The 27,958-nt window shown below is 38.6% G+C and overlaps 1 protein-coding gene across 2 annotated transcripts; it reads left to right on the forward strand.

Annotated features, from left to right (window-relative positions):
* The first annotated feature begins 308 nt into the window (after nt 1–308).
* On the forward strand, nt 309–25,488 carry COPZ2 (coatomer protein complex subunit zeta 2). 2 transcript variants are annotated; one of them, XR_001548779.1, is made up of 10 exons: nt 309–520; nt 2,379–2,447; nt 5,078–5,159; nt 6,813–6,904; nt 7,606–7,661; nt 9,186–9,263; nt 11,489–11,540; nt 11,656–11,783; nt 20,841–20,879; nt 24,944–25,007. XR_001548779.1 is itself a non-coding variant. In XM_015810438.2 (9 exons), exons 1-9 carry the CDS (start codon nt 377–379, stop codon nt 24,989–24,991), a joined length of 660 nt encoding a protein of 219 aa, XP_015665924.1. In that variant the 5' UTR covers nt 309–376; the 3' UTR covers nt 24,992–25,488. The 2 variants fall into 2 exon arrangements, 1 of the variants encoding a protein (XP_015665924.1); XM_015810438.2 differs by lacking the exon at nt 11,656–11,783 and having other exon boundaries at nt 24,944–25,488.
* Nucleotides 25,489–27,958: the final 2,470 nt, after the last annotated feature.

Below are 27,958 nucleotides of genomic sequence, written 5' to 3' on the forward strand. Positions count from 1 at the left end.
TAAACAAATGTCCACTATCGGGGGGGAAAATAAAAATGAAATAATAAATAAAAATAATATTTAAAATTAATAAATAAAAAATTGAAAAAACAAAAACAAAAATCTCGAAGGGCAGACTCGATGGGCCACTGAGCCTTTTTTGCTATGTTTTTCCATGTTTCTATCAAATCCTAGGCTGCCCTTTTTCCAGAACTTCGCTTTCCCCACTTCCCGCTTCTCTCTTCCGCCGCCTCTTCCCCGCATGGACATTTTAGGAGTGGTCCTTCATTCTATACTTAGGGGCTGGGAAGGCGGGGGAAGCGTTGCAGCCCAATGCCCGAATGGGGCGGAGCAGTTCATTTGGTCTGAACTGAGCTCTGGCGTAGAGCGACCCGAGATGAGAAAAGCAGAGGCCCGGCCACGTCAGCACGACCACCTCGGGAACGCTGCTAGGGGATCCGGAGGAGGAGGAGGTGGAAGTGCGGATCGCGCCGGCGGAGTGCCGTCTGGAGCCATGGAAATCCCCTCTGGTCTGATATTGGTACGCGGGTGGGGAAGCAGCTGCAAGGGAGACGGGCGCCACGGGGGAGGGGGAGGCATCACAACAAATGCCTACGTAAGAACTTAGGTCTCTAAACTTTTGGCACGCGTTTGGCCAGGCAGAAAAAAAAGAGCGCTGGGATACTAGAGGAAAAAAAATCTTCCCAAGGGGGACAGAAACTGAATGAATGGTCTTAATAGTGGCCTGATTCTCATTGGGTTGAGTCTCTTGAGGCGTAACCTTTCGGACTACAGTGGAGGGAAGGGTAGCTGAGGAAAACACCAATCCGACTTAAAGCATTATCCAGAGTAGGGGTGCATAGAATTGTGAAGTGACAGGGACCCAAAGGGAGAAATGAATATTGAAAGAATTCATACATATCTGCACTGTTAACTATCTTGGACAAATTCTGATTTGATGTTTATTTGCTTATTATGCTGTTTATTTGCTTATTATGCTGTCAAGACAGAATCCTTGTAATGTAAATTTTGTTACATACTTGCATAAACTTAAACAACTTAACAACAGTAACTTACAATATATAGGACAGGAAACCTTTCTCCCAGCCTAGTGGCAGCTTCCTATTATGGTATTGTTTTGACTAGAAATGTAGTAGAATCCAGAACATTAGTACAGAAATTAAAGAAAATGATAGGTTATATGATTAGAATTCGGTATGTTAACTATAGACATATAGAAATACTAGTTGAAATAATGCAAAAGAAAAGTTTCAGGAAAGCTTGTTGAACACCAGGGACCTCACTTTCTACCACTCAACCAAAGGTACCACAACCAACCCAAGCGTAAGAAGCATAACACTTCTACACATCAAAAACATCTCAGAAACCACCAACAGACTACATGACATCATTGTACCACACAAATCAACTAAAGCCCTCCAAAGCATCCTAAGTAAGCCAAAAGACTCCACAGCCCCAGAAGAAAAAATAAGAGTCATCTACAACATTCAGCGTAATGATTGCAACAGCCACTACATAGAGCAAATAGGCAGAAGACTAGGAGAACGCATCCATGAAACCAACTAGTACAAGACATGATGAAAACTCATTATTCTCACAACATATGGACACACTTAACCATAATTTTAACTGGGAAATCACGATCATCTTAAACCAACCAAATAAAAAATGCTAGAGAACTCCTGGAGTCTTTAATAGACACATAGAGACATAAACAACACCTATATACTGTGCAAAAGAAATAATCAACAAGTCAAAAAAGTAGCAAAAAGCCAATAGCTCATTATCAGCAATCAATACCCAGAAGAGCATAGATTAATAGCAAGATTGACACCAGACCAACAATTAAGAAGTGAACAATACTCCAATTAAGGAACTGCCAAACAAACCAACCTCCCCCCCTCAAAAAAAAATCTCACCACCAAGACCATCTCCACAAACACTGACAGGACAAGCCACTAGAGCAGGGGTCCCCAACCCCCGGTCCATGGACCAGCACCGGTCCGTGGCATGTCTGAAACCAGGCTGTGCAAACAAGCAAAGCCTCATCCGCAGGATGCAGGCAGTACATGAAACCATATACCCTCCAGTCCGCAGAAAAAACTCTCTCCACGGAACCGGTCCCTGGTGCTCAAAAGGATGGGGACCTCTGCACTAGAGTATAAATTGAGAGCAAATTCCACTCCCTACCAGCATTGGTGATGTGGGAAATGAAACGTCTGCAAGAAAACAACCATGTTCAGAGAGCACCAAGGACCCCTTATTTCAACCCTGAGATACAAGCATTCTCCTTTCTTTCCAATTTATTTGTTTAATTATTTGTTGTCTGAATATTCTGAATCTTGCAATAAAATAAAACCAATTAATGTTGATCCCAGGAACCATCTCTGTACACCATTAAAGCAATTTTCATCTTGGACAGCTTTGGACAGCGACTTTTGGCCAAGGTAGGATACTTCTAACAATTTTGTTTGACATTTTGCTTACTTATTGAAGGTCTGATAAACTTAAGGACAAGGAGAGTTAAGAAAACTGTCTAAGGTGGAGAATATGATTCCCTTCTTTTGGCTTCCACTCCTTCCTTCTCCTACTTTCTCACAACAATCCTCTGAGTGACAGAAAGAGTGACAGAGAATGACCCAGTTTCATCCCACCAGCTTTCATAACTAAGGCAAGACTAGCACATAGAGTCTGATGGTTTCTGATGTCATAACCTCTAGACCAAAGTGGCTGTTTAGTTCACAGGATTACCCCTTCGCACAGTTCATTATTTCCCTCTTCTATTTCAATATATCTATATAATATTGTGTTTACAAAAAATACATTTGAGGCATCTGAGTTTCATCTTGGGGCCCCCTGAAATTATCTTAGAGAATTATCCTCTTTCTGAACAAGTTTTGTTGCTTGCAGCCAAACATCCTATGATTTCTGTCAATTGCTTCTTACTATAGGAGGAAATTCTTTTTCTCTTATATGTCAGCTTTGGTCAGTGTCCCCGCACTGTAATATTCTGACAGGGAAAACATTTTCACTCCCAATTCATCACTTATATCTCATTCAATTCATTTCCTCCTCAGTGCTGTTTTTATAAAGCTCCATTAAGTGACCCAGCTGCCTCAGCTGTCTACTTCCTACAATAAAAAGCCCAACTCTCCAAGCAGTTCTTTGAAATGAAAATCATCTATTGGTCACTCTTATTCTGCATTTTCTACTACATAGTTTTGGAGACCAAGGGAGCAGAATTGCTGCCAGGGTGTTTGAGGATATATTGAAGTTCTTAAATTCTAGCCATCCTATAGAATATGTACATGAATGATTTTACTTTGAAATCAATTTCACGTATTCCAACAAAGATTACAATTTAAGCCTGGAATCTCCATTATCATTACTGTAATTGTTATTATTGTTAATATCAATCATCCACTATCTTTCATCTAAAGTGATTTTATAATCAAGGATAAAATATAAATAATTAAAATATAAAATAATTATCTAAAGCAATTGTTGACTAACTCCCATTGAAAATACAAGTAAATAAGTCAATTTAATCAGTGATCCTTACTTTTAGTAATCATGATAGATTTGGTTGCTATATTTATTATGTAGACAATTGTTTTATAAGAAGTCAAATTATAGATCTTACTCATTGTTCAGTACCCATAATGGTCTATGCCAGTTGCTGCCTGTTATTGGTGCTATTGGCTACATCTGGAGTTTGATCATCATCAATCAAAATAAAAGTTAAGAACTCCTTGAAATTAAACACAGCTGTTGGTGAATATATGGGCAGGTCAATATACTTTCTTTGGTACCAATAGGGAGACAGTTTTTAATGTCTTCCTCTCAGATTTTTTTTTACTTCCTAGTATAGTCCTCAACTTATTTGTTTAAAAGCATTGTTTAACACGATTACAGTTTGGGCACTTGATAACCAGTTTGCATTTACAGTTGGTTGTAGCATCTTGCAGAACTGTGATCATGATTTGTGAATTTTTTTACACCAATTTCTGTCAAAAAATGTCCATTGGGGAAGCTAGATTAGCTTAATGTCCATAATAATTTGCTTGCCCGCTGTAAAAATTGTCATAAAATTGGATCTGACCTGATTTAGGATTAAAATTCTGCTCCCAGTTGCACTTGTAATTTGAGGACTATTTGTAGTTCTTGATTTCCTGATGAACTCCTATCAAGTATTAACCACTACCAACACTGACAAAATCAGCCAAAGTCAATTAGGAGTTGTTAACAACTATAGATTATTCCAGGCATTATGAATGTTGTCTCTGAGGATGGAAATCCTAATTGATCATGAGTTGTGTCATCCTGGAGCCTATGTACGTGCAGTGTTGCTCTTGAGGCCAGAATTTAGGTCACAGAGATCAGGACCCTATTAAGGAGAGCTTCAAAATACATGGCTACTTTATTCCGTAAGTCTCTCTCTCTCTCACACTCTCTCTCTCTCTCTCTCTCTCTCTCTCTCTCTCTCTCTCTCTCTCTCTCTCTCTCTCTCTCTCTCTCTCTCTCTCTCTCTCTCTCTCTCTCTCTCTCTCACACACACACACACACACACACACACAAACATACATACATACATACATACCACAATTAAGTTTAGCATCTAAAATTACCAGTGCATAGATTATACATTGGAGAGAATCACAGAGATGAAGTTAGAAAAGGAATGAGATGGCAGTTAAAACAAGATTTAAGCCAAGGACAGAAAAAGAACAAATAAGAGAACATTAGGAAAAAAGAACATAGGTGATAAATATTTTGCATTATTTAAAAAAAGGCCATAAGAAAGAGTAATTATATATGGGGGAATTCTGTATTTTTTAAATTTATTTTTGCCTGAATGTTTTTGGAAGGATATGGTACCCCATTTTCCATAACCAACACAGCCAATGGTGAGGAATGATGGAAGCTATAATCAACAACATTTGTTGGGCCAAAGTTCTCTCCACTGGTTTAAGATGTATGATGGTCTTGGATAAAGATAACTGCAATTCACAAATCATTTCCCATCCCCTCTGTTGTTTCAACCCTCTTTTAAATCTCCTCTTCTGGCTGTCCACAGTATTACGACAACACATTTTCATCAACAAAAGAACAGAAGAGCTTTGAGAGAAATGTCTTCAACAAAACCCATAAGACAGAGAGTGAGTAATCTCAAAACTCAGCAACTGGACTATCTGGCCTGCTGAACAGAAACCCTTGATTTAGCACTTCTGGTCTCCTTCCTGTGTCACAAAATGTATTTCAAGCAGCCAGGGGTAACAAAGAGCATATAGAACAGATTTATTCAACACACTTGACTAGGCTAAAATGAAGTTGTGCAGTTTATGGTTCAGAGTTTATGAGAAACCCTTAGCCTACAATATGAACCACACTTTCATGATAAACCATAATATGGTTTATTTGTGGCCGTGGCATGTATGCAATTGTAGCAATTATGTTTTGTTAATCTGAGTTGGACGTTAAGCCTGTCATATGAGCCCAGTCTAGCAGAAGCAAAGAGGCAAGCAGTGGGTGAAATGGATTTAAAGACCTCTTTCATAAACTTATATGCCCAGGGCACATTTATATACCTTAGAGCAATGGTGGTGAACCTATGGCACGGGTGCCAGAGGTGGCACTCGGAGCCCTCTCTGTGGGCACATGTGCCGTTGCCCCAGCCTTGCCTCCCCCGCGACCCCCTCCTCACCAGCAGCCTCCCTGGAGGAGAGTCGCCCCCGAGCGTGGCCCACTGGGAGCAGCACAGCCAAGGACATGGCAGCCAGGCAGCGTAGACAAGACTCTGCCCTCACACCCTATCACGCACAGTTGATGCTGCAGGGCGTGGGCAGAGGGTGTGGCCGCCATGGCGCTGCTGGGCTGCCTGGGCGATCTACGGCGGGCCCTGGAGGTGGTGAATGGTCCTGTGGGCAGGCGGGGTTGGGGCGGGGCAGGGGGTGGAACAAGGGCGGGGCCAGTTTTTGGGCACTCGGTCTCTAAAAGGTTCGCCATCACTGCCTTAGAGAAAAAGCCCTCAAGGGCAACATTTGATTGTGATCATGAGGGCAAACATATTTTTCACCTAAGCTCAGGATTGGGCAGGAGTCCCCAACCTCCAGGCCCAATCCCATTCAGAACCAGATGGTGTAAGTGGTAGCTGAGCACGTGTGTAGTTCCATTTGTATGAATGGCGGGCACTCGCGCTCACGCACATGCTTACCACTCACATGGAATCATCCCCTCCAGGATCTCCTGGGCCGCCAAGCCAGAAAATTGGGGACCACTGCTTTGGACCTTATACAAACATGAACAACATGTCTCTGCTATTTACTGAAACAGCTAATCTTTTTTCAGACTTCTGTGCAAACATGAGAAAGGCAATTGCTTGAAGGAGTTGTTTTATTAAAGGTAACCCAAATCTTAAAGCAGGCATTTTTTTCAGGCAGGACTGGAAGCTATAAAAAAAGGGACTGCATTAACCAGTAGCAGAAAGAAGCTGCATTCATGGATGGGCAACTTCCAAAGCCTAGCATTCTGAATTATTTTCATAACAGGCACAATTCTACTGCTACCAAATTAACTGTAGGTCTGGTTGCCAGTAACTCAAATTTGCAAATTTGAAAGATTTTATTTTTTAAAAACATATCAATAGTGCCTAGGGTCAATAGAAAGTTTCCTTTTGAGGCACAATTCTTGAATTATGCAGATGTTAGATAGATATAATCAAAATAAGATAGGACAAACCATCAGCCTCTTAGTTTTTGGATACTTTGAACACAATGTTGATATAATTCTCTCTTTCTCTTTTTCTCCTACAGGTGAGATTGCTTTCTTAGAAGGCTTAACTATAGTCTATAAAAGCAGCATTGATCTTTTCTTTTATGTAGTGGGGAGTTCCCATGAAAATGAGGTAATGTGTCCTTTAAAAATAATTTTAAACCATAGGCAAATAAGCAAAAACTGTGGCAAAAGAGTAGGCAAAATAATATTCATTATTTTGTTTTTATTGCTTCATTTTTAAATTGTAAACAGCCTTTTTCATCTACTAAATTGTTTATCAATTTTTTCTCCTTCTGTTTTTTACGTTTATAAGCTAACCATCTTCCTGGTTTATTTGCATTTTCAAAAAAGTGTTGCTTTGCCCTTTTAATTTGCTGTGCCAGTTTTTCTGATTCTATTAAATTTACTTTATGTTTTATTATTTCCATTTGTCTTTTCAAAATTTTCTTTTGTGGGTTTATTTGTAGTTCAAGTTCTAATTTTTTAAATTCTTCTCTTAACAACTGACATTGTTGTCTCTTTTTAAAAAAAATTTCCACCATGTATGTTATCGCTACGCCTCAAAAATATGCTTTGGTTGTATCCCATACATTTTGTAATGTCGTATCTTCTTTTTTATTTTCTTTGAAGAAAAATTCCATTTCCATTTCACAAAATTATCTTTGTTCAGAAAGCTAATATGGTGCTAAGTGAAAGAGCCGTGTGGAAACCCCAGTTTGATTCTGCTTCCAATTCATTTCTGAAGAGCACTATTTAGGCAGAAATATATGCTTAGATCAGATATTGACTGTTATTGATAAGAGTTTCTTTTCTGAATCCTATTTTTTCCAGTTAATGCTGATGTCAGTTCTTTCCTGTCTCTTTGAATCCCTCAGTCATATGCTGCGGTGAGTTACCTTTGATGCTTCTGTTACAGATTAAGAATCACTTTATGAAGCTCCAAAATTATAGACTGGAGAGCAGAAATTATCAGAACTCATTGTGCATGAATACATATGGATAATCCCAGTTGCACATTGCTGTCTAGGGTGATCTGGAACATGGCAAGAAACATTGTCTTTAGAAGGAAAGACTTTGGTTAGTCTATGCATGCAAGCCAAGTTGCAAGCTCTAAGAAAAGCAAATCTCCCAAGAAATGTCTATAATTTCCTTGGGTTTCTTTGGCATTTTAAAAGCTAGTGTGTTTGTTTGTTTGTTTGTTTGTTTGTTTGTTTGTTTAAAAGATTTGTATAGCCATTCATCTTAAGCAATTCTGGGTGGCTTATTGAAAATTATCATTTCTGACCTAAACTTGGCTGTGTTGAATTGACATTATATTTTCCCTAAAGGAATTCCTTGTATGCAAACATGTCCTCTGAATTATGCTCTCCATTATTGGCCTCCCATTGCATAGAAGTCTACATGGAGAACAATATCTGAGGTTCTTCTTCAGGAATTATAGTAAAAGTACAATAAGACAAGTAGCAATTGGAGAGTTGATTGCTATTTTTGGCACTGATATCTCAACCTTGAAATATCTCACCTCTCGAGATTTAACTATAAAGTTGACACTAAATGAAGACCTTTGTATTTGTTTTCAAAGCCTTTTAACAAGTGAATTTGACTTTTTAAAAAGTCACTCTTTGCTATTTTGAATTCTCTTGGAAGCTATTTCTGGAAGCCAAAAGTTCATTATGGAGAGATGTACTGTACATATTTCAGAAGGGATTGAATAGTGTATCACCTGGGTATTGCAGTGCAAAAAAAGATTGTGTTCTATCCAAAATACCATATCAAAATCCAGGGAATAGAATTCAGTCTTTGACCTCTACACTCTAGATACTCCAACTGACATTTACTAGGATCAAAGCTCTATTTACTACTGCAATTTCTCAAAATTTAGACCACCTGGTCCAGATCATTGGCAACAAATAAATAGAAAGTAGGTGTTTTAAAAAAGAATATCCCCAACTAAGCAAATGTAGGCTATGTAATTCCCATACTTAATTCCTGAATTAGACAATGATTTATAACCAATATTATCTTTGGAAAGAAGTGCCTATTTCTAGAAACATCTTCCTGTTTTCATAGTTTTTTTTTAAAGTCTTGTTTTCCTTTGTGAAGTATCTATATTACCAATCTATATAATTCTAACACATGATTTTTATCCTGTTTTTTTCCAGTGAATTCTGGAAATTGTAATTTGACAAGGTGCTGAGAATTCTTTATTTTAAAGATCTTTTGTCCAATTTCAGCCTTTATGAAATTATAATTCCTAGAGATTCTTGGGGGGAAAGCGTTAACTCTTAAACCATTGTCAGAGACCATAACATTACAAATCCTGAGGAATGTAGAGGGCAGAAAGTCATGGAAAACAGATGTAGATATTGCATCCTGGAATTAATATTGGTGTCATTTTCTCTTTTATCTAGAAAGAATGTGGAGAAGCGAATTCTGATAGACAACATGGATGGGGTATTCCTTTTAGTGGATGAAATTGTTGATGGAGGGTGAGATTTCTGTGGAAGGGAAAACACTATATGCAAAGAATCACAGGGAAAACTACAGTAAAATACATTTCATACCAACACTATCTGGTGTTCTTAAATACAATCTTGAATTTAAAGTGTACTATACTACACTATACAATGTACTCAATGTATAGTCCACAGTATTGTACAGTTTAAATTCAATATTATTCAAAATCTCTTTCCACTATAAAATACATTTGGCAAGTCTTGGAAAACTAGCTAATCATATTACTGTCAAATTTTAATCAGAATATAAAAATAATTGCCATGATTCATAAACTGCTCAGAATCACCTCGAACCATGAGATAAGAGCATATAAATTCAATAAATAAATAAATCATACCGATTTAAAGTAGTTGAGAGATACTCAAAGGAGTATGTACGTCACATTAAGAAAGCCAGTTGAATAGTAAAAATAAGACATTTGTCTCTATTTACTTCTGAAATATGCTTGCCCCTGCTTTCTTGAGACAGACATAGAGCGATTATCTATATCTTTAATCAGAAGTAAATCTCTCTGAGTTCAGCAGTGTTTATTCCAGGTAAAAGTACCGTGTTTCCCCAAAAATAAGACCTACCCAGAAAATAAGCCCTAGCCTAATTTTTTAAGGTGTACCTAATATAAGGCCTGCCCCCAAAATAAGCCCAGGGGGTGGGGGTGGCCAACACAGGAGGTGGCGAGAGCACGGGGGTCAATGGTGTCTGGCAACAGCCCCAGCCCACGCAGCGCAGGTAAGTCCGAGTGCGGAGACAGAGGTGGAAAGGAGGCAGGCGATCCCGATGCACTGCCCACTCAGTCCCACCATTTCTTGGTTCTGCGTGGCATACGCCCCCTTCTTGTTTCCTCATGCCACGCAGAACCGAGGTGGGCAGGAGAGAAAAGAGAGAACCTCCGCTATGGTACGAGGGCAACAACAAGCAGGAACGGAGTGGAGACGCGGCATGTAAGAGCAAAAGGGATGATCCCCCCCTCCCCTCTCCGGACCTGGGATGCAATCACGTATGGAAAATGGGAGGTGCTACATGAAAGAATGCTGGCAGTTGCTGGCCCCTGAAGATGCATAACCTTATAACGATGAAGGGAGCGGCACGGGAGGAAACACAGGCTGGGAGAAGGAGGGGGTTGAATGATGAAGTGAGCAGTATGCTGGAAGTACGGCAGGATCAGCTGGGGCCTGTTACTCACTCCAGGAGCCGTAAACTGACGTTCGGCAATGATATATAAGACTTCAACCGGCTGTTGCCTTTTAGCCCTGATGATGTCAAACGTTTTGTTGACGAAAGCTAGGTAGATTAAACATTTTGTATGTATTCTCTTGGCGGTCTATATTTATTTTGATATTATGATTTTTCCCAAGAGTCGAGTTTTTAGTTTTATTCATATATATATATATATATATATATATATATATATATATATATATATATATATATATTGAATTTACAGTATATGCTGACAAGGGCTGCAGGCCCATAGTAGGATGGGAGATGTTGGTGATGGGCAGAGCTGTAGCTAGTAAGATCAAGACCAGGCTAGAAGCAGATGTGGTAAACCTTTTTCAATATTTCCATTTCAATTGTGTTGGTACTTCTGCAAAAGGGGACATTTCAAATGGAATGTAAAAGAAGTTACATGCAATTAGATTGAAGGCTGAATGTAGCTTATGGATGAGAACTGATTACCCTGGGATATAAATTGCTGAGACTGAGATTTATAAGTAAAGGAAAATTCACTTCAGTAGGAGACATGACTGCTGAACTGAAATCAGAAAAGAAACAGGGAGAAATAAAAATAACTAAATACCAAGGAATATTTCATACAGGCAGGCAGTGGCTATGCTCACACTTCTGCAGAAGAGGTAAAGAGACAGAATAAAATGTATAATAAAAATTTAAACCACAAAATAAATATCTTAAATATCCTACCCAGGAAATGTCATAACAGACATCAACACTGACTAATTGGTTCTTATGGCATTTTAACACTAAGAACCTTCACAAAATATTGCATTTGAAGAAAATGTTGCTTCAGTGGAACAATGTCTCTTTCTATGCAAGATGATCACTGTTAATGAGTAAAGAAGAAACATGTCAAGTGGTCTGGAAACTCTTACTACAATTCCCAGGATTTTCTAGCATCATTAACAAGACTGAAAATTCTTCTTCCTAAGATGTTTAATTTCTTTCTTTTTTAAAATTCTAGTGTGATCATGGAAAGTGATGCTCAACAAGTCATCCAGAAGCTGAATTTTAGAGTGAGTCTACTGCACTTTTCTAATTTCCTTTTGTATTTCTTACTCTTTGGTGATTCTTGCATCATCCTTGCTTTTATTCCAACTTACTTTACTCATAAAACTCTTTTCATCTCAGACAAATCCGGAGCCTGCAGCTTATGGCTTCATTCTCTTTGATTATATCACCAGTAATTCGGATCACAGTGAAATTATATCGGAAAGATTGTACAAATATTGAAACATCTCCCAAAATGGGAAGCAGAAGTAAGACATCAGTTCCCTTTGAGCATGTTAAGTGTGGCATGTTGAATGGCTGGGCTGAAATATTTACCATGGACCTCATTTATGATTGTTCAGAGATATAGCCCTTCCCAAGCCCAAAATATAAAATAACTGCTCAGCTGGTTACTATAAGTGATTAACATTATTGCCTTGAAAGAAAAGTGTTGGTCTTTTTGATCATTCCACACATTACAATACATATTAAATGGGATCTTTTCTCTGTGTGGTTTTAAATGCACCATCACTGTCCACCTAACTGTCTCTATAAATGCAGAATAGAGGAAGGATTATTATTATTATTATTTATTGAATTTATATACCGCCCTATCTCCCTTACGGGACTCAGGGCGGTGAACAGGCGATAATAAAAACCACAATAAATATACACAAATTTCTGTCTAAAATCAAATTAAATAACAGGCCTGCTCTAAAAATACCCCATACAAAACCCCCACTAAAACATAATCAAACTACGCCAGGCCGGCCGCACGGAATAGATGAGCCTTCAGGGCTCGGCGAAAAAGGCGCAGGTCCGCAACTGTACGTAGGTCGGGGGGTAGGTCATTCCAGAGGGCAGGAGCTGCCACAGAGAAGGCTCTCCCCCTGGGGGTCGCCAGTCGGCATTGTCTGGCCGACGGCACCCTAAGGAGGCCCTCTCTGTGGGAGCGGACTGGTCGAAGGGAGGTGTTTGGTAGGAGGCGGTCTTGCAAATACCTGCTGTCCCTCTTTTATCTCTTTTTAGCAATGGTGTATATATAAGGGTTAAAAACAAGCTTAGTATATGAGTAAAATAAATTCTCCACAATCTTTTAAGTTTTGATTTGATGTTAATTTGATCAACAGATTCCCATTCCTTTGAGAATTTATTTTCCTCACAAATAGCCCTCTCATCTATAGAGACTAAATATGTACTGCAGAGCAAGCATGCAGAGAACTTCAAAGGCCGCACAAACTGTTCCTAAATTTTAAGAAAAAAGAACTAATCCCAACCAACCACATTACCTAAGGCCAACATAGGAGATATAAGAATTGCAGACAAAGCGGAAACTGTCTATAAAAGGGTTAAAATTGGAATGCCAAAAGCGGCTTCCCTTGGACTATCCACGCTAATTACTTACCATATTGTTTCCAGTGGCTCTGAAAAAAATTGGTGCTTTTTGTTGTAGTTAATTTCCTAGATTATGTACACTCTTGCTTTTGTTCATGTCTCTCCTTGCTTTTGCCTGCTTTTTGTCCCATTTTGCCAGTTAATTCTTGTTGATGCTTGCTGATAATAAATACCCATCAACCTATATTTTTGCTGGCTAAACTGAGTTGTGTAAGTGTTCATACTGCTCTGAATATAAAGATTGACTGGGAAACTACCCACAGTAGGTTTCCACTCTGTAAAAGCTGCTGGTTGCTAACATTTTCTTGTTATTTAAGAGAATTTGAAACATGTCTAGCAAATATTTTTAAAATATGTTGATCTTGGGGAGATCCCAGAGCAAGCTTCAGAGTTGTTCTGGGATCAAGTACAGATTAGGTGAATAATAATAATAATAATAATAATAATAATAATAATAATAATAATAATAATAATAATAATAATAATAATAATAATAATAATAATAATAATAATAATAATAATAAAGGTGGAAGGGACCTTGGAGGTCATCCAGTCCAACCCCCTGCTCAGGCAGGAAACCCTATACTGTTTCAGACAAAGGGCTGTCCAGTCTCTTCTTAAAAACTTCCAGTGTTGGAGCATTCACCGCTTCTGGAGGCAGGTTGTTCCACTGGTTAATTGTTCTAACTGTCAGGAAGTTTCTCCTTAGTTCTAAGTTGCTTCTCTCCTTGATTAGTTTCCATCCGTTGCTTCTTGTCCTGCTTTCAGGTGCTTTGGAGAATAGCTTGATTCCCTCTTCTTTGTGGCAGCCCCTGACATATTGGAAGACTGCTATCGTGTCCCCCCTCGTCCTTCTCTTCATTAAACTAGACATACCCAATTCCAGCAGCCGTTCCTTATATGCTTTAGCCTCCAGTCCCCTAATCATCTTTGTTGCTCTTCTCTGTACTCTTTCTAGAGTCTCAACATCTTTTTTACATCATGGTGACCAAAACTGGATGCAGTATTCCAAGTGTGACCTTATCAAGGCATTGTAAAGTGGTATTAATACTTCACGTGATCTTGATTCTATCCCTCTGTTAATGCAGCCTAGCACTGTGTTGGCTTTTTTGGCAGCTGCAGCACACTGCTAGCTTATATTTAAGTGATTGTCCACTAGGACTCTGAGATCCCTCTCACAGTTACTATTGAGCAAGGTACCACCTATACTGTACCTGTGCATTTGGTTTTTCTTGCCTAAATGTAGAACCTTACTTTTTTCACCATTGAATTTCATTTTGTTAGATAGTGCCCAGTGTTCACGTCTGTCCAGATCCTCCTGTATCTTAAGCCTGTCTTCTGGAGTGTTGGCTATTCCTGCCAGCTTGGTGTCATCTGCAAATTTGATGAGTTCCCTAACTATCCCCTCGTCCAAATCGTTGATGAAGATGTTGAAGAGCACTGGGCCTAGAACAGGGCCCTGGGGCACCCCACTACACACTTTCCTCCATGTAGATGCAGTTCCATTGAGGACCACACGCTGAATATGGCTGTGAATCCATCTGGTGGTGATGCTGTCTAACCCACATTTTTCTATCTATCTTGAATCAATAGCAGTAATTGTGAGAGGGATCTTGGAGCCCTAGTAAACAATCCCTTACATATGAGCCAGCAGTGTGCTGCAGCTGCCAAAAAAGCCAATGTAATCTATGCTATGGTAATCTCTGGGAAAACTACGCCAGTTGGAGCTGGGTGAGGAAGGCCAAGCTCCCCTTCCCCAATGGTTCTGCAAAGCCCTTGAGAAGAGGATCCGCTTCCCGCAGGGCTGGCCCAATCCGTTCCTCAAGGGCTTTGCAGAACCATCAGGGAAGAGGAGCCTGGCCTTCCTCATCCAGCTCCAGCTGGCGTAGTTTTCCCAGAGCTTACCATAGCATCCTTCCATACGAAGCGTCCTTCCTTTCCTCCGTTCTGCTGGGAGGAAAACGGCAAAAATGGGGCTGCCATTTCCAGAACGAAGAAGAGAGACATGCGCCGATGCAGGGCGGCAAGAAAGTGCAGGCCAGCGATCGCTGAGGAAAGGAAGGAAGGAAGGAAGGAAGGAAGGAAGGAAGGAAGGAAGGAAGGAAGGAAGGAAGACTTAAGGATACCTAGGGAGGCAAAGGAAGTTACCGTAAGCCGCCTTTCTTTCTTTCCCGGCTGGGATGGAGGCAGCCCACACAGACTGCTGCTTCATGCAAACGGGTGTGTCCCTGGAGACTGAGGCTCCTCAGGGCCACTTGAGAAGTTTTGTTCCTGAGTGGTGGTGGGGGAAACTGACCATTGTGCTATAGTTTTCCACCTCTGTTTCTTCCTCCCCCGACCCCCTTTACTTTTAGTGTTCAGGGAAGCCCGTGCCTTTATGTGTTCTTAAGTTGTTCTTCGGGCAGACAACAATTGTTAAATTATTTGAATCCCACCACTGGGTCTCCTGCTTGAGCAGGTGGTTGGACTAGAAGACCTCCAAGATTCCTTCCAACTCTAATGATGTTCTATGTTCTTTTAAAAATTCCAACTCAGTTGAAAACATATTTCAGATTGATTCCTAACCTACTATATATTATGGGAGTCTGTTTGATAGGCTTGGTGACTTGTATGTGGAAATATCAAATAAAGATATAAGTTTAAGAAAAGTTAGAAAAATATGCAATCAATTAACATAAGACAATAATGAAGAAAACAGGAGAATTTACAGAAGTTTACTTTATTTTACTGACCACAGCAAGACTTAATATAATGCCAGAATATGGAATATATTTTACAGGTAATAGGCATGTGGACTGCCAATATAGTGTAGTTCTTAAAGCAACAAGCTAGAAATAGAGATAATGAAGTCTAGTTCCTCCTTAGCCATCAGGCCAACTGGTAACCTTGGACTCTCTCTTAGCCCTAGGAAAAAGGCAAAGTCGAACCACTTCCAAACTGCTGCCAAGAAAACTGCATGGACTAATTCAGGCAGTCACCAGGAGTCACCATTTACTCAAAGGCTTTAAAAAATTAAAAGCTATGTGAAAACATCTGATGATTCCTCTGAAGAAATTTTGCAATGATTAGTAACTTAGATCTACTTCAAGAAGATCTAGACCAGTAATGGCGAACCTTTTAGAGACCGAGTGCCCAAACTGCAACCCAAAACCCACTTATGCATTGTCGGGTGCTGGGTGGGTGTGGCCATTGGCTGGGTGTGGCCCATTGGGTGGGCGTGGCTGCGGTGGTAACGGCAGACTGGGTGGAACTAAAAAGTTCAATCAATCAATTCCAACTTTGCAAGATCTTTTTTTTCCCCGCAAGAAGTTGAAATTGACTGATTGATTGAACTTTTTTTTTTTTTTTGCACACAGCGGCGGAGGCTTAAAGGGAAAAGGTTTTATAAAACCCAGCTGAAGGCCTAGGACTGGCGCGACGGCGTGCGTGCCCACAGAGAGGGCTCTGAGTGCCACCTCTGGCACCCGTGCCATAGGTTCGCCATCACTGATCTAGACTGCCTGGGACGGATCTAGGACAACTTGCTGTGGCCAGCATTGCATGGCCAGCTCACCAGGGCCAGCTCGTCCCTGCCAAGTTGCTCTGCCAACTCATTGCCACCAAAGTTGCACAGGACAATTCCACATGGCCAACTCGGCATTGGGACAGTTCTCCGGAGATGGCTGAGTTGGCAGAGGCGACTTGGTGGTGGTGAGCTGGCTGCAGCAAGTTGTCCCATTCCAGCCTGGCTAGGAGAGACAGTGTAGTTCAGAATAGGGAAGATGGACAAGAATATTTTCTCTATATTTGCATCACTTGAAAAACAAATATATTATAAAAATATCAGAATTTGAAGAACTGACAGCCAAAATTAAAATTATTTCATATAGTCTATTTCATATAGTCAAATGGTACAACTTTCTTGGAAGAAGCAAAGAATACTTAGAAGCCCTCACTAATAAAATAAAAATGTGAAGTGATAAAATCTTGGTTAATATGAAATATTAAGAAATCAAAGTAACTTTGCTTATATTTATTTATTTATTTTATTTATTTATATTTGGATTTATATCCCGCCCTTCTCCCGTAGGACTCAGGGCGGCTGACAATCTATTTAAAATACATACAAAACAATACAAATTTAAAATTAATTAAAAGGAATATTTAAATATTTGTCGAATTTTAAAATATAATTAAAACCCCCCTAAAAATTACCCTAGGCCAGTCCTGCAAGCNTAAAGCGCACCCAGAAGGCCACAGGCAGCCAATGCAGCTCGCGCAGCAGCGGTGTCACGTGGGAACGCCGAGTCCCCCCCAACACCGCCCGCGCGGCCGCATTTTGGACCAGCTGGAGCCTCCGGGTGCTCCTCAAGGGGAGCCCCATGTAGAGAGCATTACAGTAGTCCAGGCGGGAGGTGACAAGTGCGTGAGTGACTAGCACAATAGTTTGATAACCATAACATTTTTGCATGTTATGAATCAATACATATAGTGCCCTTCATTACATATACAGGTAATCCTTGAGTTAGAAATATAATGGAGCCTGCGAATTACATTCATAACCTGAGGATTCATAGGAATTAATCACATAACTTGAATGTGATCACTCCCTGCTTTCGCCCACGCGTTCGCTAATCGAATGCATGGGGTGTTGAATACATGAGGTATCTCAGGGTAGGGAAGGCCATGTGGGGGGCTAGTGCTTCAGACCGCCCAAGACCTCCCCCAATCCACTGAGATATCTCATGCTTCCTCTGCCCCCCATCCTGCCCAACCAATTATTTACCTTGTGTAGATCTCGATGATCAAGGGAACTATCTCCTTTCCAACCTCTCTGCCACAGTTTTGCCTTGAATAAAGACTTGCCAAGGCCTGCAGGGATGAGAGATTGCATCCCTATAGGCTCCAGTATTTGCAAAAAGCCTTTGCCACCAAGAACTGAGGTCCAGAGGGGTGTGTGCACCCCTCCAGGCCTCTGTTCTCAACAGCAAAGGCCTTGAGGAAAGGCCTTTGCTGCTGTAAATGGAGGCCTGGAGGGATGCATATACCCCTCCTGGCCTCCATTCTCAGTGGCAAAGACTTTTTGCAAAGATGGCAAAAGGCTTTGTAAATGGACGGAAGGCTTTGGTGTTTCAGGGCTTCCCTCCGTTTGCAAAGCCTTTTGCTGCAGATCTCGTCCAGGCCTTCATTTGCAGATAAAAGAGGCCTAAAGTACCATGAGATCATGGGAGATCAGTAGCACAAGATCTCGTGTTACTGATTTCGCTTGATCTTGCGGTACTTTAGGTCTCCATTCTCTGCGAATGCACTGAAGCACCGAAGCAGGCCAAGAAACCGAAGGCTCACTAGATCTTTCCAAGGTGAATATCCATAGGCCCAGTGCCTGTGGAGACCCAATGGGGGAGGGGGAACTAGGCAGGGTGAATGTTGCAGTGCCTCTGTATTCATTCGTAAGGGTGAGCAACTGCCATGGTGCTGCAACATTCATAAATTCGGGACTGTATCACAAGTATTGGGGGTGATGGTTATGTCATAAATTTGAACAGTCACTAATCAAACTATTGAACTCGAGGATTACCTGTACTGCACTTTTCATTCTCCAAACCGCACAATCTTGTAAAAAACAATATTTGCAGTTCAGGGTTGAAATGAGGGGTCCTTGATGTTATCTGAGCTTGGTTGTTTTCTTGCAGATATTTTGTTATCTAAACTAGGATGTTACCTAGTTTGGGTAATGAAGCATCTGCAAGAAAACAACCAAGGTCATAGAGCACCAAGGACCCCCATACAATCTTGTTCTACATTTGTTTAGATAATCACTAACTCTTTAGCACCGTCTTTTCTTTGCAGCTTAAGACAATTCATTGAATAATGTGGTGCCTTTCTGTTTGATTATTGGTATTTTTCCTTCATGTTTCTCTTTCTAGAAGAGTTAGTTCCTGAAATAGTTTATCTTTCATTGTGTAATCTCATTTATAATACTGTAGTATTTATAAAATTCATGGATTAGTATTAGTATTCCCATCTTCCTTTAACTTTTTTTGCCTCTATTAGATCTTGTCCAGGATTATTCTTGTCTCCCATTAGATGGAAAATGTCTTGATTGCTCTGATCTTTTTTTAAAAAAAATCTTTTGTGGGTTTTCCTTTCTTGTTATTTTTCTTTATTTATTGACCATCATGGTTGATTTTCTTTCCTTATCCTTTCCTTCTTCATGATTAATAACCACATTTAGTTGTTGTACATTCTTATTGCCATATGTATCATGATCTGAATAATTTAATATATAGCCCATAAAGAACAGACTTTCAACCTTCATCACACATATAAACAAATTTATTGACTCTTCACCCTATAATGTTACAAACATTTATTTCTCCATTTTCTATCCTACCTATAAACAAATCCATAAACTATTATGTTTTCAATTCTAATGTTAACAGAAAGCTTTCCAGAAGTAACAATAGATCGTGTTCTAAACTTGATCAAATATACCATGTATCATGTAATCATCTGATTTGTCATCTGATTTAAAATTATCTATCCTGGATTCTTATATTCATTTATTTATAGGATATTCAGTTTAGTATGCTTCATTTCCCTTCTGGCAAGTCGAAACTTTTTCAAGGGTGATTTCAGTTTTCCTTTGGCAATAACAGGCTCACTTTCTTCTCGAAAATTAACAGGGAAATTAAAAAATAATAATAATAAACCATTTTTTCTAGTTGTTGAGGGTGGCTAGGAAGTCATCAGGAGTCAAAGTTGACTTGAAGGAGATTTGGCTTTAATTTTGCATGTTAGTTTTAGATGACCCAGCAGTTTTATCTGAGAACTTTAAATATATTTGTGAGGATACTGTCTGTCCGGATAATTAATTTGTAATTTGTCAATTAGTATAAGTTCTATTTATATTATATTTAATTGTTCATTGTCTTTGTCCATACAATTTCACAATCTTCTTTACTCCTTCTCATATATGAGCATAGCCCTCCTAGAATTTACCCAAAAGGCTTTTGTCATCTGAATCTCTCAAACATTTGCATGGTTGCTGATGTAGCTACAGCAACAAACAATAAGATACAGGGTTTTTGGTTTTCATGTGGGAAAAAGAAATCCCATAGGCCATCTCTTTAGCTTACAAATCTCTCCCCTGAGTTTGGAAAGCATTAAATCCAGAGAAGCTGTGGTTTCTTTCCTAGCATGCTTTATTTCAATTCCCTCTGATATTGAATTAGAATGAACATAACTTAGCAGCTCTGGATGAGTCAGAAGAGGTTTTCTGATGATGGATATTCCCCTTCTGAACAAAATTTCTATCTATGAAAACTTGGGGGTGAAACCTGAAAAAATTAATGCTCTCTGAGACACATTCCCACAAACTATTTCATGAAGGCAGGCACTCTTAAGTCTTTCCTGGTGGCATTTCCTGATGGACTCCGATACAAGTATTAACCAGATCCCACCTGCTTAGCTTTCAAAATCAACCATAGTTGGCTAGACATTGCTATCTAGTTGGGTATTATATTTCATACTGCAAGACAATTTTATGACATTGGCTCCAGATTTAGACATATTTAGACTAGACTCATTGGACTCAGTAAGGTATAAGTTTATCATTAATAATTCAGAAATCGTTGATTTTAATGGATCTACTCTAAGTATGACTAACTCTAAATGGAAAAAATTCTATGACTAAATCGAGAACCATATCTTTGTCTTTGCGTCATTAGCAATTTGCTTCTGAAATTCATTATTTGTTTGCTGAATTGTCAATATATATTGGCTTTGTGTCTTTCCCTCCCCTCAAATCCATTTAGTCAAGACTCTCTCCTTTTTAAATAAGCCTTATTTATTTTTATAGATTTCTTGACTTAGCTATCAGCATTCTATTTATCTCTCTCCTGGCTAATCTTTATCTTCCTTAACTATCTGAATCTCTTTTCCTATTTTAGGTGGATGACAGCTCTTTAGCAGAGCACAGTGTCACTCAGGTAAGACTGCTTGAATCATTTGAAGTTTGGCTTCTGCAGGGAGTCATTGCTTTCTCAAGTATGGTAGAGTTGGATGGCTTAGCCAGATAAGTGGAATCTGTGGCAAAATGTCACTACGTGAATTATGTTCTCTGGAAATCAGCCAGAAACGCCTTTTTAAAAGTTCATTTAGTGACCATTCAAAGTTACAATGACATTGGAAAAAGTGACTTATGATTGTCTTTCACACAGCCATTGCAGCATCCTCAGGGTCATGTGATCAAAAGTGAGACAATTGGCAACTGACTAACATTTATGACAGTTGCAGTGTCCTGGGGTCATGTGATCACCTTTTGCAAATTTCTGACAAGCAAAGTCAATGAGGAAGCCAGATTCATTTAATAACCGTGTTACTAATTTAACAACTGCAGTGATTCACTTAACAACTGTGTCGAGAAAGATCGTAAAATGGGGCAAAACGTACTTAACAAATGTCTCACTTAGCAACAGAAATTTTGGGTTCAATTGTAGTTGTAAGTCAAGGACTACCTGTAGTTTTACAAAACTTGAGACACCCATAAATCTGTTAATACTTCCATATAATGCATGGATGATGCTGACTTAGTGTAGTAAAGAATAAAGCAGCATTTGAATAACCAATTATTTATTAGGATATATACTTTTGCCATTTTTATATGAGCCCCATTATAATTATTGCTTGCCTTTATAACTTAAATCTGAAAATTTTCAAGTGAAAAAAATAGAAAATAATCAGAGACAGGTGCTCAGTTTCCTTGTTTCATCTTTATAAAAATTATAAAAGCAGGATTTTTATATATACATTTATTAAGTTAAATATCCATGATCTTATGTTCAGACATACTACAAGAAACTAAACAGGAAGCCAAATATCACTCTTTTTTTCTGTTGCTGCAAGTTGCCTATCGACAAATAGACATTATTCTACTAGAAATAGAAAGATATTTTATAAATTGGGAATTGTACACACATAGACATCACACTTCTCTCCCCTTCCCCCATGCTACAAACTGTTAATCCTAATACTATGTTTATTCATTCCAGTATCTGAGTTCCAAAAACATCTCAAAAGACATTAGGTTAGAAAAAGTGAGTGACTCTCAGTATAGATAGTCCTTGACTTATGACCACAATTGGTGTCAGAATTTCCATTGTTAAACAAGACATTAATTAAGTGAGTCACACCCACTTTTACAACCTTTTCTGCCATGGTTACTAAACTAATCCCTGCATTGTTAAGTGAATTATAATGACCATAATGGTCATTAAGTGAATCCAGCTTTCCTCTTTGACTTTGCTTGTCGGAAACCTGCTGGAAGGTTGCAAATGGTGACCATGTGACACCGGGATACTGCAGCTTTTGTAAATATATGCCAATTGTCAAAGGCCAAATTTTGATCATGTCCCCCTAGGAATGCTGCGACAGTCAATAGTGCAAGGACCAATCATAAGTCATTTTTTTCAGTGTTGTAACTTTGAATGGATGTTAAATGAATGGTTGTAAGTTGAGGATGCCTGTATTGTGCGAGGCAAAGAAGTAAAGATTCCCTCAAGCTGAACCCAGCTCCTAGAGGTGACACAGACAATTCATGTTGCTTTCTTGACAATAACACAAATGTCATTAGCTACTTTCTTTTGGAATGCTTTTTGATTTCCGAGTCCAAGTAACAGCCTAGAGATTTCCTGATGATCTCATATAGAGATACTAATTAGGTCTGATCTGCTTCTTTTAAAATAATCTGTGATATTTTTCACTGTAAAGTAAAGCCTTATTCAGGACAATTAAGTTTCTTACATTTCCTTGCACTTATTTCACATGCATATTATTCACCGTTTCTTTGTAACTGTTTGTTTCACTGCTCTGCAGCATTGGGGCAAAATAGCCAGGGATTGTGCAACCAGGGTAATGCTATCGGGTTATTAGAGAGGAAGTAGATTTGAAAATATCATGAAGTTTTATAATGATAACAGGAAGCGTTGTTGATCTGAATGGGCTCTCTAGTAAGCATATGCATCTAGGACACATTGCAGTAGAGCAAAAATAGTAGGTATATCATGGTGTCTCAGTGGAAATTGTATGACTTTTGTATTTGCATCCTTATATTGCACACTGTTTAAGTCACATGGTTTACAATGTTATAATATATGTTTTTCATTGGTCTTTTTGCAATCCTCAGAATACCCAAGTTAGCAATCTATATAATTAATCAGGCTTTGCAATCTATGATATCAGAAAGCGAAATCAAAAATAAGTCAATGTTTCCTGCCATCCACGATTGAGATAATATTTTTTCTACATTATAGTCACTTCTGAATAAATGCCAAAATAGGAGGAAGCAAATATATTTTGGAGGACAAGCAGTTTTTATGCAGTATGTCTAACTACAATTTCAGCTCAGGTGCAGACAATACATTGATATGGATTTTGTATCCATTAATCATAATTAAACTGTAGTTCGATAAAATAATTAAATTTTCTGTTTAATAATCACAGCTTTCTTCATAGAACCACATTTCCCAGAAAGGAAGATAGAATAAAATATTAAACCAGATCTCAATTAGCCCAAAAAAACAAACCAAAACAAAAAAACTCTTTGAAAGTCTTTAATTACCCTGAAAAAATGCTCGGTGTGATCAGTTTTGTAGAAATCAAGAGATTATGAAATGATTTAAAATTAATTTGGATTACATCCTGTTTAAGAACTCCTCCAGTGTTATGTTTAGATGTGCAGTGGTTTCTTCAATGCTGTTTGATGAGAGCAGATTAGATTTGTTACCTGTTCTGAGATAATCCTACTACAAGGTTGGCTAATCATGAGTAAAAGAATAAAAAAGTAAATGAATTGAGTATTGCATTTGGGCACATGAATTAATTGTGTCCTGGTTTCTTAAGCTTAATGCAAGCTCGAGAGCTCTGTCTCACCCTCTGGGCCAGAAAACACTTGATGTAGGCCCGTATTAAGAACCTTTTTTTGGAGCCGCACGGGATTCTGTAAAACAAATCATTTAAATCATCAACTTTTGGATCAAGCCTGAATTTTATCATCAAGGTTTAATAGACTATAAATGAACAACTAAAAAGAATAGCACAAAATAATGCAACTGCCTCAAATCTTCTTTTTCATTTAATGAGCTTTCTTTCTGGTCAGTGTTGCTTCTTTATCTAAAAGATATGTCTGCCATCTAGTGTTTAGAATAGGAAGACTAGGGTCAGATAATCTAGGGAATTCTTCCAATAGTTCTAAAATGTTTTTTTCCCTTTTCACAGGCTTGTTTTTTTTTTTAAAAAAAAACACTTAGTTTGCACCAAGGTTCACCAGGGTTAAATTTATGTATTGAGGAAAGCTGGATTTTTTTTCAGGGGCGGGGGAAAGGTTCTTGCTGAACAAAGTCATCAGATGCTGGGCAGGAATGTTCTTGGTAGCAACTTGGTTCTCTAGCTGGCAATTTGCCAATCTTAGTCAACGATTTAATCCTGTTGTCTGCAGAGTTCATAAAAGTGAACATGCTGAATGGCTGGCTGGTTTATTGAACTATTTTTATAATGCCTTTCAAATAATAGCCTGAGGACAATATAAAACCAAACATTTAAGAACAAATTTCATCAATAGATTTTTTTTTAACAGCAAAGCAATGGCAGCAAATACGGTAGTGCTGAAATGAGGAATACAATTTTCATTAACAAACCAAATGCTGAGCAAAGCACAATCGGTCTCACCCAGAGCACATCCTATGAATTGACAGTCCTTGCCTGATGTTGATCCAGCCTTATGCTCTTCAGATACATTGAAATAGAGCTTCCATCATTCCAGAGAGTAGAGTTGAAGTCCTAATCTCTCATGGTAGTACACATGTCTTCATGCAGCTAAATGAAGAAGCACACAGCTGAACCCTCCAGATGAATTTTAGCATGGTGGAGCAATGATGTGCACAAAGTTGGCAGGAGATTTTCTGCAAAAGAAGTAGAAGAGTTATTCCTGATCTTTTGGCAGAATGTCAGATAAAAGGAATAGTTCTCATATCTTTCTCCCTTTGCTTCTTTGTAGGTGCTGCAATCTGCCAAAGAACAAATTAAGTGGTCCTTATTAAAATAAAATATTCTAAATATTGTCTTGGAACATTTTCAGTTTCTTACATTACTCTGTTTCCCCAAAGAATGAAAACTTTGCAATGCTGTGTGATGGCTACTCAGATCAGCCCAACTTGCTATAGGCCATCTCTTTAAGTTTTTCAAAGTTGATCACATCATATTATTTATCAGAAATGTGGCCATAGATGGAGATTATACATGAACAAGAGGAACAACAAACAAAGTGGAAATTTGTTTAAGAATCTGTGAGGGCAAAGGAAAAATGTAAAGTAAAACTCTTGTCAAGAAGCACCTAGAATTGCTGGAAGAGTATTCCAAAATGCACGGGATTCAGTCTTCAATTTCAAAATGATATTTGTAGCAATCTGGAGTTTGGCATGATTGTCTATTTGTTCATGTTGTGTTACAGTACTGAAAAAAGAATTATAATTTTGAAAAAGAAGTGATGTTTAGACTAAATGTAGCAGTGGGGTAAAAGTGAAACAGAAAAACAGGTCCCAAAGATGCTTTTTCAGGAAGCAACTGGACTTTCTTATTTTTCTTTGAAGACATTTTGTTTCTCATCCAAGAAACTTCTTAAGCTCTGACTGGATGGTGGGGAATGGAAGAATTCCATCATTCCATCCTTCCATTCACCACCATCCAGTCAGAGCTGAAGAAGCTTCTTGAATGAGAAGTGAAACATCTTCAAATTAAATCAAGAAAGTTCAATTAACTCCTGAAAAAGCACCTTTGGAACAACCATGGCCTGGATGATTCAGAATCTCCATAGGCATAAAAACAAGTGTGCTCATTTAAAAGCACTTTCAGACAACTCACCTTTTCTTTCCATCACCCAGGACTTCTGAATACAAAAAATAAAATCAAACAGGATAAATACTCCATTCTCAGGTTTATTCATTAGAGTTATATTCTGCTGTGTGTTTAGAAGCTCAAGGTGGCGTGTATAGCACTCCTTCCATTTTTTCTATAAAAACAGTTCTGCGAGGTAAGCTGGGCTTATAGAAAAGTGATGAATCTATAGTCACCAGCCAGTCAAAATTTGCATTCCTGGCACAAATGTTTCATCTGATTTAGTCCTCTGCAGTAAAGAGTTTCTCATTTTTACTCTTTGTTTCCCACCAAACTGCAAATTCTTCAAAAGAAAAACAAAATACAACTGTAAACTGAACATGTTATCTAGAAATGAATTGAACATGGTGTCTAGAAATGTCTCCAAGCAAACAACTAAGGTCAGACAGCATCAAGGATTCCATAGTTCAGTCCCAAGCTACATATATTCTCGTATATTGTAAACCTCTTGTTGGCTCACCAGGGTATCATGATCCCTGTAATGACCAATCAATATTTAGATTTCTTTGCCTGTGCAAGTATCAGAGGCTGGGAAGTAAGGTGAGCCAACTATACCCTGGAATGGCTTTGCAGAGTATCCTGCACAGACAAACATTTCAAATTTTCCCTCCTCTGTCCTGAGACTTATTGATTCAAAATAGGAATTTATCCAAACTTTACCATTACAACAGGAAGAGAATTGGACAGAACATGGTGGGAAGTATGCAGTGATGACACCAAGCAATCAGCATGGAACTTAGTTCAATTTCATGTTGCTAAGCACATATTCTGCTTTCATAAAGAATCCTTTTATAGATTTTATGAGGACCAATCAAATTAATACAGAAGTGTGTGTGTGTGTGGGCTTTACATTTTCCAAAACATGTCATCAAACAAATATATGCCACAAAAATATCAATTTGGGATAGGAAAAGTGAATTACAAGAGGCTCATAACTTTGGTGATGCCAAGGTTAGGGAAATGATCAAAACTGCTGGGATGTCTTTTTCTTTGAGAAATAAACATGCTAATAGTGGCAAGATTGAAAAAACCTGCATATTGATCTAGAAGCAAAAATAGATCACTATCTGTTCATTTTCTTTGTGACACCAGTTTTCCTGTCTCACCCTTTCTTTGGATGTATATGATATAGAGTCAACATCTGCATTTGCTTTTCTATTATGTGGGGTTCAATTTGCAGCAAAACAGTTGAGGAAAAAATCTTTCTGGAAGCAGGATGTGTAAGGTACTAGATTTTATCAGTTCTCTTCTTCAGTTGAGCCTGCATTGTTTTTAAAATACTGTATGTTGTATATCAGATTTTACTAACCTGGCCTCCTGCACATGCACTGGAAAAGCTGTATAGAATTCCCAGTGATTATGCTGGCTGGGATCTATGGGAATAGTAATAATACTGATACATTTAAAAACTTTAGATTGAGAAACATTGATTTATCTACCCATTCGTGGAGTATTTTCATATTTAAAACTATATTATTGTCTAGCACAATCCTATGGTGCTTGTGAGTATATCTTAGGGACCTCAGAATAGATTAGATTTTGCCCTCCAATGATCAGAAAAACTCTAAGTCAGTAAGAGAGGGCAATCCCACATGCCTTCTTCCCAGCCTTAATGGCAGCCTTTCTTATTTGGACATTCTCCAGATGTGTGGACTTCAACTTCAAGAATTTTTAACACTGGCCATGGTAGCTGGAAAATTCTGGAAGTTAATATACACATCTGAAGGGTGCTCAAGTTGGGGAAGGATGCTCTGAGGAAACATTTTTCTTTCCTATATGTTTGAATTCTCTGTTGTAGAAAGTATGACTGGCCCACCCATTGATCAGATTATTTTTTAATATTGTTGTTTAAAATGCAGATTAGTTTCTTCTCTACCCAGGATGGAATATCTCTTCTGTGCCTGCTGTAAAGCACACCGGAATTTAATTTTGATGACATGTGGGATGTAAATGGCACTCTCCAAAGATACATGCTTGCTAGAGCCAAGCACATCTTGCTCTGGAAAAATTGATTAAGGAGGAAAAGACAGACTAGCTGCACAATATATTTTGATTAGCAGCTTGAAGAGCTATCCATCTGGAAGCACACAAAGGGCCTTTCTCCACTGCTGAGTGAAAC

This window comes from Protobothrops mucrosquamatus, unplaced genomic scaffold, assembly GCF_001527695.2.
Source record: "Protobothrops mucrosquamatus isolate PMUCROS unplaced genomic scaffold, P.Mucros_1.0 scaffold10, whole genome shotgun sequence".
Classification (NCBI taxonomy): Eukaryota; Metazoa; Chordata; class Lepidosauria; order Squamata; family Viperidae; genus Protobothrops; species Protobothrops mucrosquamatus.

Coding starts and splice junctions, on each gene's coding strand:
- COPZ2 (XM_015810438.2), top strand. CDS start 377: ATGAGAAAAGCAGAGGCCCGGCCACGTCAGCACGACCACCTCGGGAAC. Junction 5,160..6,812: donor CAAAACCCATAAGACAGAGA/GTGAGTAATCTC, acceptor TTTCTCCTACAG/GTGAGATTGCTTTCTTAGAA. Junction 9,264..11,488: donor GATGAAATTGTTGATGGAGG/GTGAGATTTCTG, acceptor TTAAAATTCTAG/TGTGATCATGGAAAGTGATG.